The 13,303-nt window shown below is 47.1% G+C and overlaps 2 protein-coding genes across 5 annotated transcripts; both read right to left on the bottom strand.

The window, feature by feature from the left end:
* Positions 1 to 54: 54 nt before the first annotated feature.
* zdhhc23b (zDHHC palmitoyltransferase 23b) lies at positions 55 to 4,666 on the bottom strand. 2 transcript variants are annotated; one of them, XM_076050360.1, is made up of 6 exons: positions 4,380 to 4,521; positions 3,821 to 3,937; positions 2,591 to 2,754; positions 1,760 to 2,455; positions 1,512 to 1,679; positions 55 to 869 (listed from the first exon to the last, which is right to left on the bottom strand). In XM_076050360.1, exons 3-6 carry the CDS (start codon positions 2,743 to 2,745, stop codon positions 596 to 598), a joined length of 1,293 nt encoding a protein of 430 aa, XP_075906475.1. In that variant the 5' UTR covers positions 2,746 to 2,754; positions 3,821 to 3,937; positions 4,380 to 4,521; the 3' UTR covers positions 55 to 595. The 2 variants fall into 2 exon arrangements, with proteins under 2 accessions (XP_075906475.1, XP_075906474.1); XM_076050359.1 differs by lacking the exon at positions 3,821 to 3,937 and having other exon boundaries at positions 4,380 to 4,666.
* A 353-nt stretch (positions 4,667 to 5,019) lies between these two features.
* On the bottom strand, positions 5,020 to 13,030 carry gramd1c (GRAM domain containing 1c). 3 transcript variants are annotated; one of them, XM_076050401.1, is made up of 18 exons: positions 12,903 to 13,030; positions 12,170 to 12,284; positions 11,949 to 12,072; positions 11,657 to 11,757; positions 11,344 to 11,439; positions 11,148 to 11,228; positions 9,325 to 9,443; positions 9,056 to 9,236; positions 8,842 to 8,968; positions 8,620 to 8,766; positions 8,194 to 8,312; positions 7,958 to 8,100; positions 7,770 to 7,873; positions 7,180 to 7,341; positions 6,848 to 6,914; positions 6,591 to 6,710; positions 6,252 to 6,360; positions 5,020 to 6,102 (listed from the first exon to the last, which is right to left on the bottom strand). In XM_076050401.1, the coding sequence occupies exons 2-18, from the start codon at positions 12,272 to 12,274 to the stop codon at positions 6,034 to 6,036; spliced, it is 1,974 nt and encodes a 657-aa protein (XP_075906516.1). In that variant the 5' UTR covers positions 12,275 to 12,284; positions 12,903 to 13,030; the 3' UTR covers positions 5,020 to 6,033. The 3 variants fall into 3 exon arrangements, with proteins under 3 accessions (XP_075906516.1, XP_075906517.1, XP_075906518.1); XM_076050402.1 differs by having other exon boundaries at positions 6,252 to 6,357; XM_076050403.1 differs by lacking the exons at positions 12,170 to 12,284; positions 12,903 to 13,030 and having other exon boundaries at positions 11,344 to 11,401.
* Between the last annotated feature and the right edge of the window lie 273 nt (positions 13,031 to 13,303).

The following is a 13,303-nucleotide window of genomic DNA, read 5'->3' as shown; positions in this document are numbered from 1 at the left end:
GTGATCACCAGACCTCCAGGTCCAATTAGATCAATAAGACAAAGCACAGACCCCGAAGTATAAAATTATTTATTAATCATTGTTTTGACATCATTTCTCTCTAATCATCACAGACCTTGAATGCTGTCACTCTCTCTTGCCATTCATCAAATCACAGTTCAGAGGTCAGTTGAAGTATTTCTGAGAGTTTTAATTTGGCTATCACTTGTACCTTTTGCTATATGAATTCTCAGTCTTATTCTAATTTGTGGTTCTTCAGTTTGACTGTAAATTAATCAATTTGTGAAATCATTTTTTAAATACCATTGGAATTGCTCTGCTTGTCAATTCAGTATTTGGAATTATTGTTTTTAAAAAACAAACAAAAAAACAAACATTTAAGGTTAAATCAGAACAACAAAGTGAGGTTTGCAGTTGGTAAATTGTGTCATTCCAGGCAGCTCGCTCGTAGGCTTTCTGCCAAGAAGAGTTCAACAAGGCCAGCGAAAACAACCGATACCATTAAGGAGTCACGCCGCCATCCAGTGGACACAAAGAGAACGTCATGTCATCATGAGGTCCAAACTATTTTTCAGGGTTTTCACGATCAGCCTTCTCACACCGTGTTTGTTGGGGCAGGTGATGGATAGTTCAGTTTCTCCCCCATCTGCATGAACTCAGCCCAGTTTGCGCTGAAACCCCGAGAGTAGATGCCGGTGTCCACCACCAGGCCGCAGTAGGCGCTGCGGGCGCTCTTGTCCCGCAAGGCGAGCCTTGCCTCCCGCTCCGTCACGTTGTAGCTGATGTTGATGGCCTGCACCAGCAGCAGGTGAAGCAGCCCAGCGGTGACGATGCTGCTGTACCAGGCGCAGGTGAAGCAGAGTGCAGTGCTGGAACAAGACAATGACAAAAAAAAAAAGTTCACAGTTTTGTTTTGTTGGTTGTTTTTTTTTTTAACAAACTTTCATTTATTTTATCTAGTTTTTCTGTGACTCTAAAAAAATCTCTATTGAGATTCACTGTCGTTGAATCTCAAAAGTCCAGCTTTTGTGCAAATGCCAGAGCCAAGCAGGCCCGTCTCTTACATCTCTTTCAAAGCATTGTTGCATTAATATAGGGTGTTTGGTGCGCAGCTCTGCACCAGACACTGAAAGCTGCTCTGTGAAACTGATCCAACACCCTGCCAAAGAGGGCAAAAAAAAAAGAAGCTCATTTTGCTTTTGATTTCACACTGCACTCTGGGAAAAAATGGCCCAATACAAACCCTGTTATTTATAGTTACTATGGTTTCCACTCTAATTTTGGATATACATGTATGCGCAACTTTTACACAAAATGTCTAGAGCTCAATTCTAGATGTCTATTTTTTATATCAGTTAATAACTAGATGCAAAAGTTATCATTTAGTGTCCTAAATTTGCCACATTCAAAAAAGTAGTTGCATTGTTTTTCCTTTGGTGCTACAATAAATAAGAGCTTTGTCGTCTTTTTGCTGTGTGCGACAGAGTAAGTGAAGTGTACGTTGCACCAACCTGTACTTGTCGTAGACTCCTGGGCAGTAGAGCAGGGCGGTGAGGAGGAGCTGCTCGGGACACACGCTCTGCAGCACCAGGCTGATTCCGTACAGGGACGTGAGGAGGAAGAGGAGCAGGGTGAGCAGGAAGCTGCGGTGATTGGCTTGCCCGACGCAGCTGTTTACCCTGCCGCGCAGACGCACAAACAGACAAACAGGTGTTACAGAAGTCGGATTTCATGTGATTTGTGACTGTTCAGAACCCACCAGACACAGTGGTGGTCCAGACGGCGGACGCAGACGCCGCAGATCCGGCAGTGTCCCGCCCTGGGTGGGCTCGCCGCCCTGCACGCTGCGCACCACTCGCTCCTCCTGCTGCTTTCTCTGGGCTCCGCCCCATCGTCATCCCCCGAGCCCGCTCGGTTGACGGCGGTCATGGTCACACCCTCCTGCCGCCCGCCATTAAGGGCGGGGTCCCGCTCTGCTGAGGGGCCGTGGTAGGTCACCGTGCTGTGGACCGACTCCCGGCTGGGCCGCACCACGCCGGGGTCCCTCTTGGTGACGACGAGGGCGGCCAGGGTGAGCGCGACGCCCGCCGTCACCGCGGCGACCTGCCCCGGGGCGACGCCCCCTAGGGGCAACACCTCCGTGACAAACAGGTAGTACATGTAGCCCAGGGAGAAGAGGGCGAGGCTGAGGAAGAAGAGCGTCCGGCCCTTCTTGCGGTGGGTGATGTAGTAGTACCACAGCACCAGGGCGGGCAGCGCCGTCAGGACCGCCGCGCCCAGCAGGAAGTGGAGCGCAGCGAGGTGCAGCAGCGCCGGGAGGAGGACGAGCGGCGGGATGACCGACAGGTCCACTTTTCGGGCTCCGCCCCAGAACCAAGGCACTCGAACCCGGTCCGAGAGCACTTCAGAAACCCTTGACATGGACTCGGCTCTCTGGGGCTCCCGCTTCAGAAACCTGGCAAACACGGAATGGAAATAAAATCTATTCAGAAATATGTAGGGTGTGTGAAGGCGTGTTCAACCTTTTGTTGACTGGAAGTTCATTTTTAAACCATCCAAAATTCCCCTTGCAGAAATTCTCTTTGCCAACCTGTCGAAGGCGTCGTCCAGGTCTTCGCAGTCACAGCAGCAGGCGGCGACGTGGCTGCGCTCGCCGCGACTGTTCACGTACTCGCAGCAGCACAACCTCTCGTCCTCCTCGTCCTCCTCCTTCTTCCTCCTCACCTTGGCTGCTCGCTTTTTCATGTCGGCGGCCTGAGAAGCGGCAAAGAAACAAAAAGCGACAGCGCTCTTCACTGGAGATCGACTTCCTCTGCACGTCACATTTACACGTGGCATGGCAGTTGAGCATTTCTGCTGGTGGCGTGGATCCAACCAGAGATTTCCACCACACCACGGCTGCAGGAGCAGATCCTGCTCGTTTGACCTGACCCCTTCTGCCTCCTAACCCTCACATCTGTCACCCATCTGCCTCCCCTGCCTTTTTAAAAAAAAATAATAATAATAATAATAATAATAATAATAATAATTCACAGCCATTAAACCAGTGTTTCTCAACGTTTATTTGAGCCACTGCATTATTTTTTTTTTATATTGAAAAAAATCTCAAAATGACACTTTTTATCCTTAGAATGACAATATAATCTCCTAATGTATTGGTACTAACTCAGAGTGAACCTGTAACTTAGTTGTTTGTTGTTGTTGTTTTTCTGTTTTTTTGACCAATTAAGTGAAATTGGTGATCGTGGTGGTGGCATTTATCACGACTGCAGGTGCTCAGTGCCCCCCCCCCCCCCCCTCGCAGAAAGCAAGACGGATGATACTCCCTCGGCCATAAATCTGAATTTATTAGTAAGTCGGCGATCAAAGTAGCACAGTGAGGGAAACAGGGCCGCGGCGGATTTAAATCTAAAGGGGAGCTGGAGACAAATTGGACCACACGTAGTGATTAATGGGGACGTGATGCCACCAGAGAACATCTGCTTCCTGAGGGAGGGGGCAAAAAAACTGATAGTGCTGCTGCAAGGTTTCAACAAAAGTGTGACTACGGGTGGTGATGAGACACTTGGGCATTTTCTGTGCAGAGTTAGAGGTCAGTGTTTGGGCACATAGACACAGAGTGAATGTGGCTTTTTAGGTGGGTCTATTTATAGGCTGGGAAATATATAATAGGAATCTGGCATGAGAAGATGTCATTTGTTGCCTCCCATCACTTTTTAATATGTGAAGTTGGGTTACAAAACGCCCCAGTGACGATTTTAGCCAAATTTAGTGACATTTTTAGCTACAAAATATGGTCAATCAAAGATCGTAAACTTACAGAGGAGTTTCCACTTCTAATTCATCAGTGGACTGAACCAGACGCAGCGACTTCCTGGTGTCAGTGACATCACGGGGCACCAGGTGAGCAGCAAAAACACCTGGGGACTAGTTGCCACTGCGAAAGATAAACATCCATATTAGATCAGAACTTAAACACGATATTATTACATGGATTGATTTTGATTATTTTTCTTTGAATCGTTTTGAAAGCTACTTCCTGTCGGACCAGCTACTGTAAATATTCCTAATTTTGGCAGGGCACTAGAGAAAAGTGAATGCCGTGTATACTACAGGTCCAGTAAAGTGCATTTACATGCAAAGTCGAGCTAAAAGCTGCGTTCCAGAATCCACCGTTTACTCTTTCGGAGTTTCGACTCACTTTCGATCTAAAAGTGAATCCTCCCACGACGAGGCAGCGCAACAAAAACATGCACGTACCCTCGTAACAAAATGCTTTACGTAAACATCGCCAAAAGAAAAGAAAAGAAAAGAAAAAAAAACACACACAAGAGCGTCCAATAAACAACTTCGAATGAGTATTGTGTATATTCTCCTACCGGTGCCAGCCAAAGCCGTCTAGCAGATACCGACACGCCAGCGGTTCTCCCCGCCTCCGCCTGCGCTGTCGCTGTACTGGCTGGGCTCCTTGAGCGGAAGTCTTCCGCCTGGTAACAGTAGTCGCATCCGGTGTTCCTCCGAGGCATTTCACGCCTCGGGGGTCACCGGAAAAACCGCGGTCGGCGGTGGGACAGTCACCGCCGCTCAGGTATCCGGGTCGGCGGGGATCCTGTGACCGTCTTGCAGCGCTTGGAGAAGCTCTGCGGCTCCGCCTCCGCCTGCCCTCCCCTCTCCCCAAAACTCTTCCCTCATGACGTCACGGGGGGGGGGAGCAGCTCCCCGCACCCCTAGGGCACTTCTGGATGTTATAATACAGAATATAGGAGGAAATAATAATAATAATGATAATGATAAATTATATGTATCGTTACACTTGCGGTGCAAGTAATGTATAATCGTTTTTAGTCTCTACTGACGTACTGGTCTAAAAAGTTAGCAGAAAGGGAAGGAAAAAAAATGACCAAAAGCCATTTGACCATTTGGGGTTTTTTTAATGGTCAAATGAGGTTGCTTCACAGGAGTCTCGGACAAAAACCAAATGAATCTTTCCATAAAAGCGCCGCAACAAAGGACAATACATGTTTTTGAGCCATTTCATTGGTGATTTATTTACCTGAGTAAAAATGACAGATTTCCACATAAGTGTCAATATGGCTTGAAATAAAACAATGAGCATCACAGTCCTGTCTTGATCTCACGACGCAATCGAGAGACAGGAGGTTAAAAGTACAGTAAAACTAAGATTTCTGGCAAGACATCTTGCTTGTAAACAGTGGATTGCATCATGGCTCAAACTATACAAAACAGCAACCACTTCAAAATGTGTAAACAAGACAAAACTTGCCTTAAAGTAAATACAGATAGATGAAATAAAAATATGTACACAGACAAGGGTGAACACTGTAAACGAGGCTCAAGAAAAATTCAGCTTTGTGTTAAGAGTTGATTAAAAGAAAAAGTCAATTTGACAACCTACATTAGTGTCTGTAGAATATTCACCATCACTAAAACATCTGAATGTACTGACACCTGTACTGATGTAGCATTTCAGAGGGTGTGTTTTTTTTGTTTGTTTTTTGTTTTTTGGGGGTGGGGGGTTTAAAGTTTTTTTTATGCAACTTTCACACATAAAAATCATGATTGACATATGCTATCAACTTTAATCTGGGTAATTCAGCAATTTAATGGAAATAATCATCACCTACCAAGTTCTCTTAAACTACAAGGCACTGGTGCAAACAAAATGTGTGCAAACAAGAGAAAACATCGGTTTTAAATAATGCCATTTACTTCACTTGAATTAAAAAAAAAAAAAAACGACAACTAATAAAAAGTTATTTACAAAACCACTGCAGAGTGGCAGAAGACATGAGAGAAAAGTGAGTGTTCTTTCAATCAAAAGCTATGTTTTAAGAAAGGATTGGGGAAAAGGATCGAGCAAGAGGAGGAGAAATTCATGCCTCCTCAACGGCTTCTGGATGTATTCCACAGCTACAAGCCACAGATCCCGTTTTGCAGGTCTTTGAGGCAAATCTGTTTGACATCCACACTGGATGCAAGACTGCAGTCCACTGGCTTGAGTTCCCCTCCGGCTCACTGCGGCGCTAGAGTTTGATTGTGTGAAGCAAAGTTCTGCTGCAACACCACCAAAGATCTGCGAAGCTTTGGATTAAAAAGAAAGGACGTGTCATTTAAAAAAAAAAAAAAGTCTCCCCCTGTGACGTCCCATTGCTTAAATTATCAATGACATGAGAGGAAAAAATCTTTCATGAGTCCACTTGAGTGCGTCCAAGACTTTCAGCTCCACCTACCTGCTCTAAAAGGTTGATGGAGTCCTGCAGTACAGTTTTAAGCAGCTGCGTTTCCTCTCTGTTCATAAACGCCGGGCTTGGCCCAGGACTGTATTCAGCAGCGAAGCTGCTGGGGCAACCAACACATGACAATATCACTTTTTTTAGAGGGGAAAAAGGCCATAAGTTTGTCCCAAAGTGGACGTGGTAGTGAGAAATGCAAAGCTTGACAATTTCCTGACACTTACAAATAGGAACTTTCACCATATCGAACAAAACACATGGGGCTGTTGACTTAGCAACTCCTTTCCCCTCGCCACAGTCTGCTGTTAGCGGAATCATTTGTGAGAGCCGCCTCACCTGGCTTCACTCCTCTCCCTCAGCCGATGCTTCGTGTTCAGGTACATTCGGTGGGCGATGTCCTCCATGGCAGACAGTTTAAAGAACAGACCCAGATTCATCACCGTCAGGATCAGTAGGCTGCATTAGAGTGAATAGAATTACAATAGTTAATGTAAAAAAAAAAAAGCACATTGACAGAACTCATTTAAATGGATCTATAAATGTATTGCGTGAAATCAATGACACTGTCTGATCAGCGTGTGTTGTCCACTTACATTACACTCATCACAGCCACTACAGCCTTGGTGTTCCATCTGTTTGGTCCCTTGATTTCCATTGATCCTAACATAGAGCAAGAGATCAATAATCCAAAAAAATACTATTGGCTATTTAGGATCAAACTGAATGCTCTGTGGCCTTATTGTGACAAATCATTCACACCATTCTGCATAAAGCAATGTACAACAACAATCAAACATAACTCTTAATTCTATAAGTTTCATGTTGAACTTGGAACCGTTAAATTGAACAACTGTTCCACAGACAATACGAGTGAAATCGAGCTTATCGTGCTTTATAGGTTCATTTAAATGATAATTCTGAGTACCTAAGTTGCCGTCCCTGTGCTGCTCCGCGTTCTGCCCTTTGGGCTTTACGTGTTCCGGCATGGTCCGGCTGTAGGCCCGCCTCCTCCTCCGGAGCCCACCCATCTTGCCGGGGTCTCCGCTGCCTTGGTTCAACTCCGCTTCCTCCTCCAGCAGGTCTGCCTCTGTTCGCACCAAACATGGGGCAAGACGAGACGCACAGATGACGTGATCGCTCGTCAAAAAGGGCTCACATGAGCCCGGTTTTGGGATGTTAACAATTAATCAATTAATCAATTAGTGGTTAATTGTCAATGTGTGTGTGAAATTTAGGTTCTCAGAAAAAATTAGCTGCTTATCAATTAATCGATAAGGTAAATCAACAAACGATTAATGAATTAATCGACCATTTGCATCCCTAGCCCGGTTGATCATAACGTCCATTTTAAAGATGCAGCAGCATTATGATTCACTGCCACAAGGTCTGACGTGCGTTGGAGGGAAGCGTTTGTATCAGATCTGAGATAAAAAAAAATAATAAAGTGGGACAGGAACAGAGACAGAGACAGCGATAGAGGTCTCTGGTATGAGCACACGTCTCGCACGCACTCACCCAGCTGTCTGAAGTTGTCTTCGATCTCGCTCTGGGTGTTCTTGGTGATGAAGGACTTGACCACGCCCCACGGCTGCTTCTTGTATTTCACGTTGGTGTAAACCCTGGTGGCGGCGACAAAGGCGCGTTGAGGCGGCGGCCTCGCGATCTGAAAGTCCAAACTGACATAACCAAACCTTGGACCTTACCTCAGCCGACATTTCCTCTTGGAGTTGCGGATAATGTAGTAGCGAGTCTGCGTGTAGAAGTAGTCGTGATAAGGCACGTCGTGAGTGTACACCTCACTGTCCACGAGGTAGTAGTGACCGTCCCTGGACTCTCTGTACAGTGTCTGAGAGGTCAATGGAAAAAAAAGAAAATTATTCAAGGTCATAATCAAACATTTTGGGCATCCGTGAGCCATTTCCACTGTGATCAACCGCACCTGGTACTCCGTCACGGCGGAGAACTTGCCAATCAGAGGGTTGTTGATGGTGACTGTGTAGTTCAGGGTGCGCTTCATGTTGCCAGAGGAGTCCTTCTGCCAGCCTGTGAAGGTGTTGTCTGATGACAAAAGGACAGCTTGACATTAAAAACTTCACTTCTTTCTCTGGATGATACAACTATCCCTTTGTCGTGCCACAAATGGCACCGATAACTGAATAATACGTTCTTAATGAGTGACGCCAACGCACTGCGCTGTCTGACTCAGTCTCAGTTTATGATTTAAAAAAATATACAGTATTTTTTTAGCAAGTTGAAAGTAACTCAAATCCAGGAGGAGCTGACAAGATAAAATGTATTCAATGGGATCTGGAAGAAGAAAAAAAAAAGCAATGGAAAAGAAGTAAATCATCAGCAAAACTCTTACTGAGAATCTTCCTAGCGCTGAAAAATCTTTGCATGAAGTTCGAGTCGGTGAATAGGAGCTCAAACATCTTGCTGGCGCTGATGTGGAAGACCTTGTTCAGATAGAGTCGACCCTGAACCTCCGACGAGCCCACACGCTCTTCCACCGCTGAAGTAAAAGGAAAGGAAGACGCTGCAGTGGAAGAAAGGATTGAAACTAAAACATCCCGAGTGAGCCGCTTACCGTCCTCCAAGCTCTCTGAGCCGCTCTGCTCCGTCCCGCTGTTCTCGTTGGCGTTGAGGTCGAGGGAGAGCAAGGAGTGCTTGGGAAGTGGACTGCGCCGCTGACCGGAGGGGTTCCTGGAGTCGTCCTGGCGCAGAAACACACACAGACGGGCGTGAGGAGGACGGGCTGCGCTACCGTTTCGCTTCAGGAGCAGCGGAACGTTTCAAAACACCATGTTGGCGGCGCTCTGGGAGCCCAGCGGCGAAGGTAGGTCTTCTAGTTGAGGCGTGGAGGCATCTAGAGGCCAATGCTCCATCCCCGGGAGGCGCACGGAGGAGGCGTGCTCCTGCTTCCCGAGTCCATCGTCACCAGCAGCAACAGCGGCAACAGCAGCAGCAGGCCTCACTGTGACGCTGCAGACAAACAGCAGGTGCGGTTGAAAGAAAGAGGAGGGGAAAAAAAACACCACGTAGTGTGGAGCCACGATCTGCATCTGCTCACCTGGCTTGAACGCAGGATTCCGCCGTGATCTGTAAACCCTCCATCTCCTCGGGGCTCAGACCCAAGTCGTGCCCATAGTGGTGTTTGATCATCTGCCACGATTCCAAGCAGGTCAGAGGCTGAAAGCAAAAGAAGAAGAAAAGAAGAAGAAGCAGCGGTTACTAGGTACTAGGGTGGCAAAACAGCTGACCACAGGGCTTCCTCTTGCGTTTCCAAGCAATCTGCGTTGACAAATACAAACAAATGGCGCAGTTTGGGGGGGGGGGGAGTGATTAAAAAAACAAAAAAACAAAACAGGAGTCCTGCAACCATTCGTCATAATTCAGACGTTGCTTTTGACAGCTTGAAGAGCGACATAAAGCGGGATAAAATGAGAAAGCAAACAGAACGCTCGGCCACACGAGGCCCGGCCTCATATCAGAGAACATGACTAAACAAGCCTCGCTTCAACAGGCATTATCTGCCCGTGCACCACAGAAAATCACAACCCTGTTCAGCAGGAATCCGCAGACGGCTCTCTCTTTTTTTTCCTTCTTCTTCTTCTTCTTTTTTCCCCCCACCCCGCGCTTTAAGTTCACTCGCGCACCTAAAGCCCAAGAATATGAACCGAATCCGCTGACTAGCAGTCCTTACCTACAAGCCCGATGACATTTCCCCCCCGGTACCGCCGCAGTCGAGAGCTTTAACTGGCTGCCACACGGTGGACTGTAACCTGGACGCACAGCCACGCACTCCCAAATCAGGAAGTCCCGACTCCGAGCCAGTTACAGTGCGTAAAAGACGCGCCGCCCACATTTGACTAGAGAAAAAAACGGCTCCTATTGACTCGTTGTACCTGCGGAAAAGTCGGGTCATCGGTGCCTTTAAAGCCGGTCCGTAAAGCTGGCAGTTCCACCGTCAGGGCGTGATGAAAAAACAACAACAACAACAACAACAAACGATCCCCTTCACGAAGCGCAGAGCGTCAAGTGCGCTCAGCGCGGTGACGAGCTGAATGTTAAAGTGCGTGATTCCCCCCCACCCCTCCACCCACCCCATGGCCACACCTGCAAGAACCGCCAGGGGTCAATGAACTGAGGAAGGTGATGTTTTCAGAGCGGCTGTTTGTGTTGCTCCAGATCCCAGCTGACGCGTCCATACCTCTGTGACTGACGCTGCCATAGTGCCCGATTAATGCAGCACAGTGCAGCGCGTACGCACACAACGCTCGCGGAATTATAATCATCGCAAAGAAGATTAAAAAGAGCAATTAAATTACAATGACAAAAAAACAAAAAACAAACCTGTCAGAAGTTCTGACAGCAGTTCAAGCCAGACACACAGTGTGTCAGTTGCTGTATCTTCAGTGAGAGCAAGTAAAAATTTATAGTTTAATGCGTAGATGTGTCAGTCGTTTGTGTTTGTTCACCGACAGAGGCAAGAAAGTTATACTGCAGAACTGGAACAAGTGTGCAAACGCATTACACTGATCACTGTTTTGGAGCGTACAAAGAAAAACAGTTGGCTCGTCTAAATTGCGAGAAAAAAAAAACGTCCATGTGCAACTCCAGACGCAACATGTAATAATCAAGCATCACTGAAAAACCTCAGCTGGGAGACAAGCTGTGGCTGGTACAGACTAAGATGAACTCTGGACTACAGATAAGTGCTGGAAAACTGGGGGAAGTCACCGAGCGTCACTGGGAGGGATTTCACTCCGAGTAATCAGGAGCATTGGACAACACAAAGATCCATCTGATATGATGGGAGGCCATGTGATCAGGAAGGCTTCAGCTGGGGCGTAAAAATGAGTCAGAGTGGAGTGACTGAGAGTCAGATCTCACCTTGTCCATGAGGGTGTTTTGCCACATGCGGAAAACGCCGGTGTAGGTTTTCTCTCGCGCCGGAAACGAAGCAAAGAAGAACTGGTGGCAAGAATGAAGACGTGCACAGCGATTAGAAATGGGGGTGAGGGGTGGGGGTTTGTTTAGTTGCAAGACCAGAGCGCTCCATCAGCCTTATCCCGTCAACGTAACGCACCTTCTCTGTGCTGGTGCAGACCTGGATGGCATTGGGAATCAGCCGAGCGGTTTTCTCCCTGGTGATTGTGACGACATCTTTAAGAGTCAGCGTAATCTATCAAAGCAGCGGGTGTAAGCACAGTCAACGACACAACACTTTTCACTGAGGTACATTTTCAGATTCCTCCTGTATGGGATTGTCTTAGTGGAGGCACATTTAATTGACTTGGAGGCCCCTTTGGATAACGAAGGAAGCTGGTGCCGCTCGCTGGTTAACTCTCTGTTCAATGCACATCTAACTTGCAACCCTTCCTATATTTTTTTCTTAGTACCTTTGTGCCCCAAAACACATTGCTGTAGAAACAGAGCCAGTTCTCTGACAGGTACAGACGCCCCTGAAGAAGGATGTCCCGATGGAGGGCACACGGAAAGTCTGAGGGGGAAAAAAAACAACATACATTTAAATTGAATAATTATGTTTTTACAATCACAATAGAACTCAAGATAAGTGTTTTCTGTCATGAGTTCCCTCTCATTCAAACAGTTTCATTTGGAATTTTGCATTCTGTCCACGTTGACGCTTGAATCCACAGCCAGACCACTGCTGCCAATACTAATACTCACCCACTAAGAGTATCTCTGTCTCGGGCAGCTCCTTGAACAGCTTCTTAAATTCATCGTATCTCTGCTTGTAGGTGGGCAAAGGACTCTGGGGCGCCGCAAGACACTGTCCCTGGGGGTCAGAGCTCTGACGCACGAGTTGGGAACATCAGACTTGATTCAAATAAACAAACATACTGTGTGAGCGCCCGATTGAGCTTTACGTTTGGTTTGGTTTTTAATACCTCATCCTCTTCAGAGCTCCACCTGAGGTCCACCTGGGACACGGACTCCTCGGTCACGTCCTCACCGGTCACCACAGAGGGGTTGGACACCTGGTCGACATGCATTGCTGCAAGGCTTTAAGTGTAAAACGCGTTCACGTTAGACGCTTTTAAACTCTGCTGTTGCATTTTTAGCGCGAAACAAGTTTTGGAGTTGATCTCCAGGAGCCGGGGCCTCAACCTCGGAGGTAAAGGAGCAAATCAAACAGGGACAGCCTGCAGCGACAGGGGAAGGTCATTATCAGTGCGGCGCCAGAACGGGTTTGACTGGTGACGCTGCAGGAAGCGCAGTCATGCGAAGGAACAGAAACTTTCATTCGCTCGTTACTGCTGCTGAGAGTGGCGGGAGGAAAATCTTAGGAGGACATTTCCCCCACCGATGTTAAAAGTGTGTCATACCAAAAAAAAAAAAAAAAAAAAAAAAAAAAATGTGCATCATTAATTAGGCGTAGAAAGGAAAACGAGTGGTTATTATTCGTGCTAAACAAAGTTTCGGACACGTGACTTGGGCAACAATTGTTGCCAATGTGTCGCCAAACAGAAACCCGGCATGACCGAACTCGCTTCAATATATGTGTGTTTGGCGTAAAAAAAAAAAAGGGGGAAAGTCGGAGGAGAGGCGTGTCGCGTCGCAAACATTTCTCTCCATGTGCGGGTAATCTGATGTTAAAGTGATTTTTAATGAGTCACCTACCTGGCACTGAGCCGGCCCGACGTGTCTGCTCTTCTCTCTTATCTCCCAACGCGGCCAAGACGGAATTCCGAAAAATGTAAAATGCGTCAAAAGGAAACGGACGAAACAGCGGATCGGTGCGACTGTCGGAGCTGCGTGACGGGGAAAAAAGCAGCTCTGCTTGTGCGTCCTGTTGCAGGTGTATCTCATCCAGCGAAGGGGCCACATGCCTTTAGGGAGTTGCCTTCTCAAAGGTGACACTCATTAGTCCTCACATGATCAGTCGAGGCATCCAAAACCAACCATGCCCTCAGTGATTAGGCCACAAGTTCAGTTAATGTTTTCAATGCCCGTTTTTCCTTAACTGAGCGCATAGAAAGTTAAATCATCACAGAACATTTGCTCATTGTAAGCTTGGCCAC

The sequence above is a fragment of the Nelusetta ayraudi genome, unplaced genomic scaffold (genome assembly GCF_046127955.1).
Source record: "Nelusetta ayraudi isolate G7.1 ecotype Tasmania unplaced genomic scaffold, CSIRO-AGI_Nayr_v1 ptg000127l, whole genome shotgun sequence".
Lineage (NCBI taxonomy): Eukaryota > Metazoa > Chordata > Actinopteri > Tetraodontiformes > Monacanthidae > Nelusetta > Nelusetta ayraudi.
The sequence above is the reverse complement of the archived record's forward strand: the minus strand, read 5'-3'. Positions and strand labels throughout refer to the sequence as shown.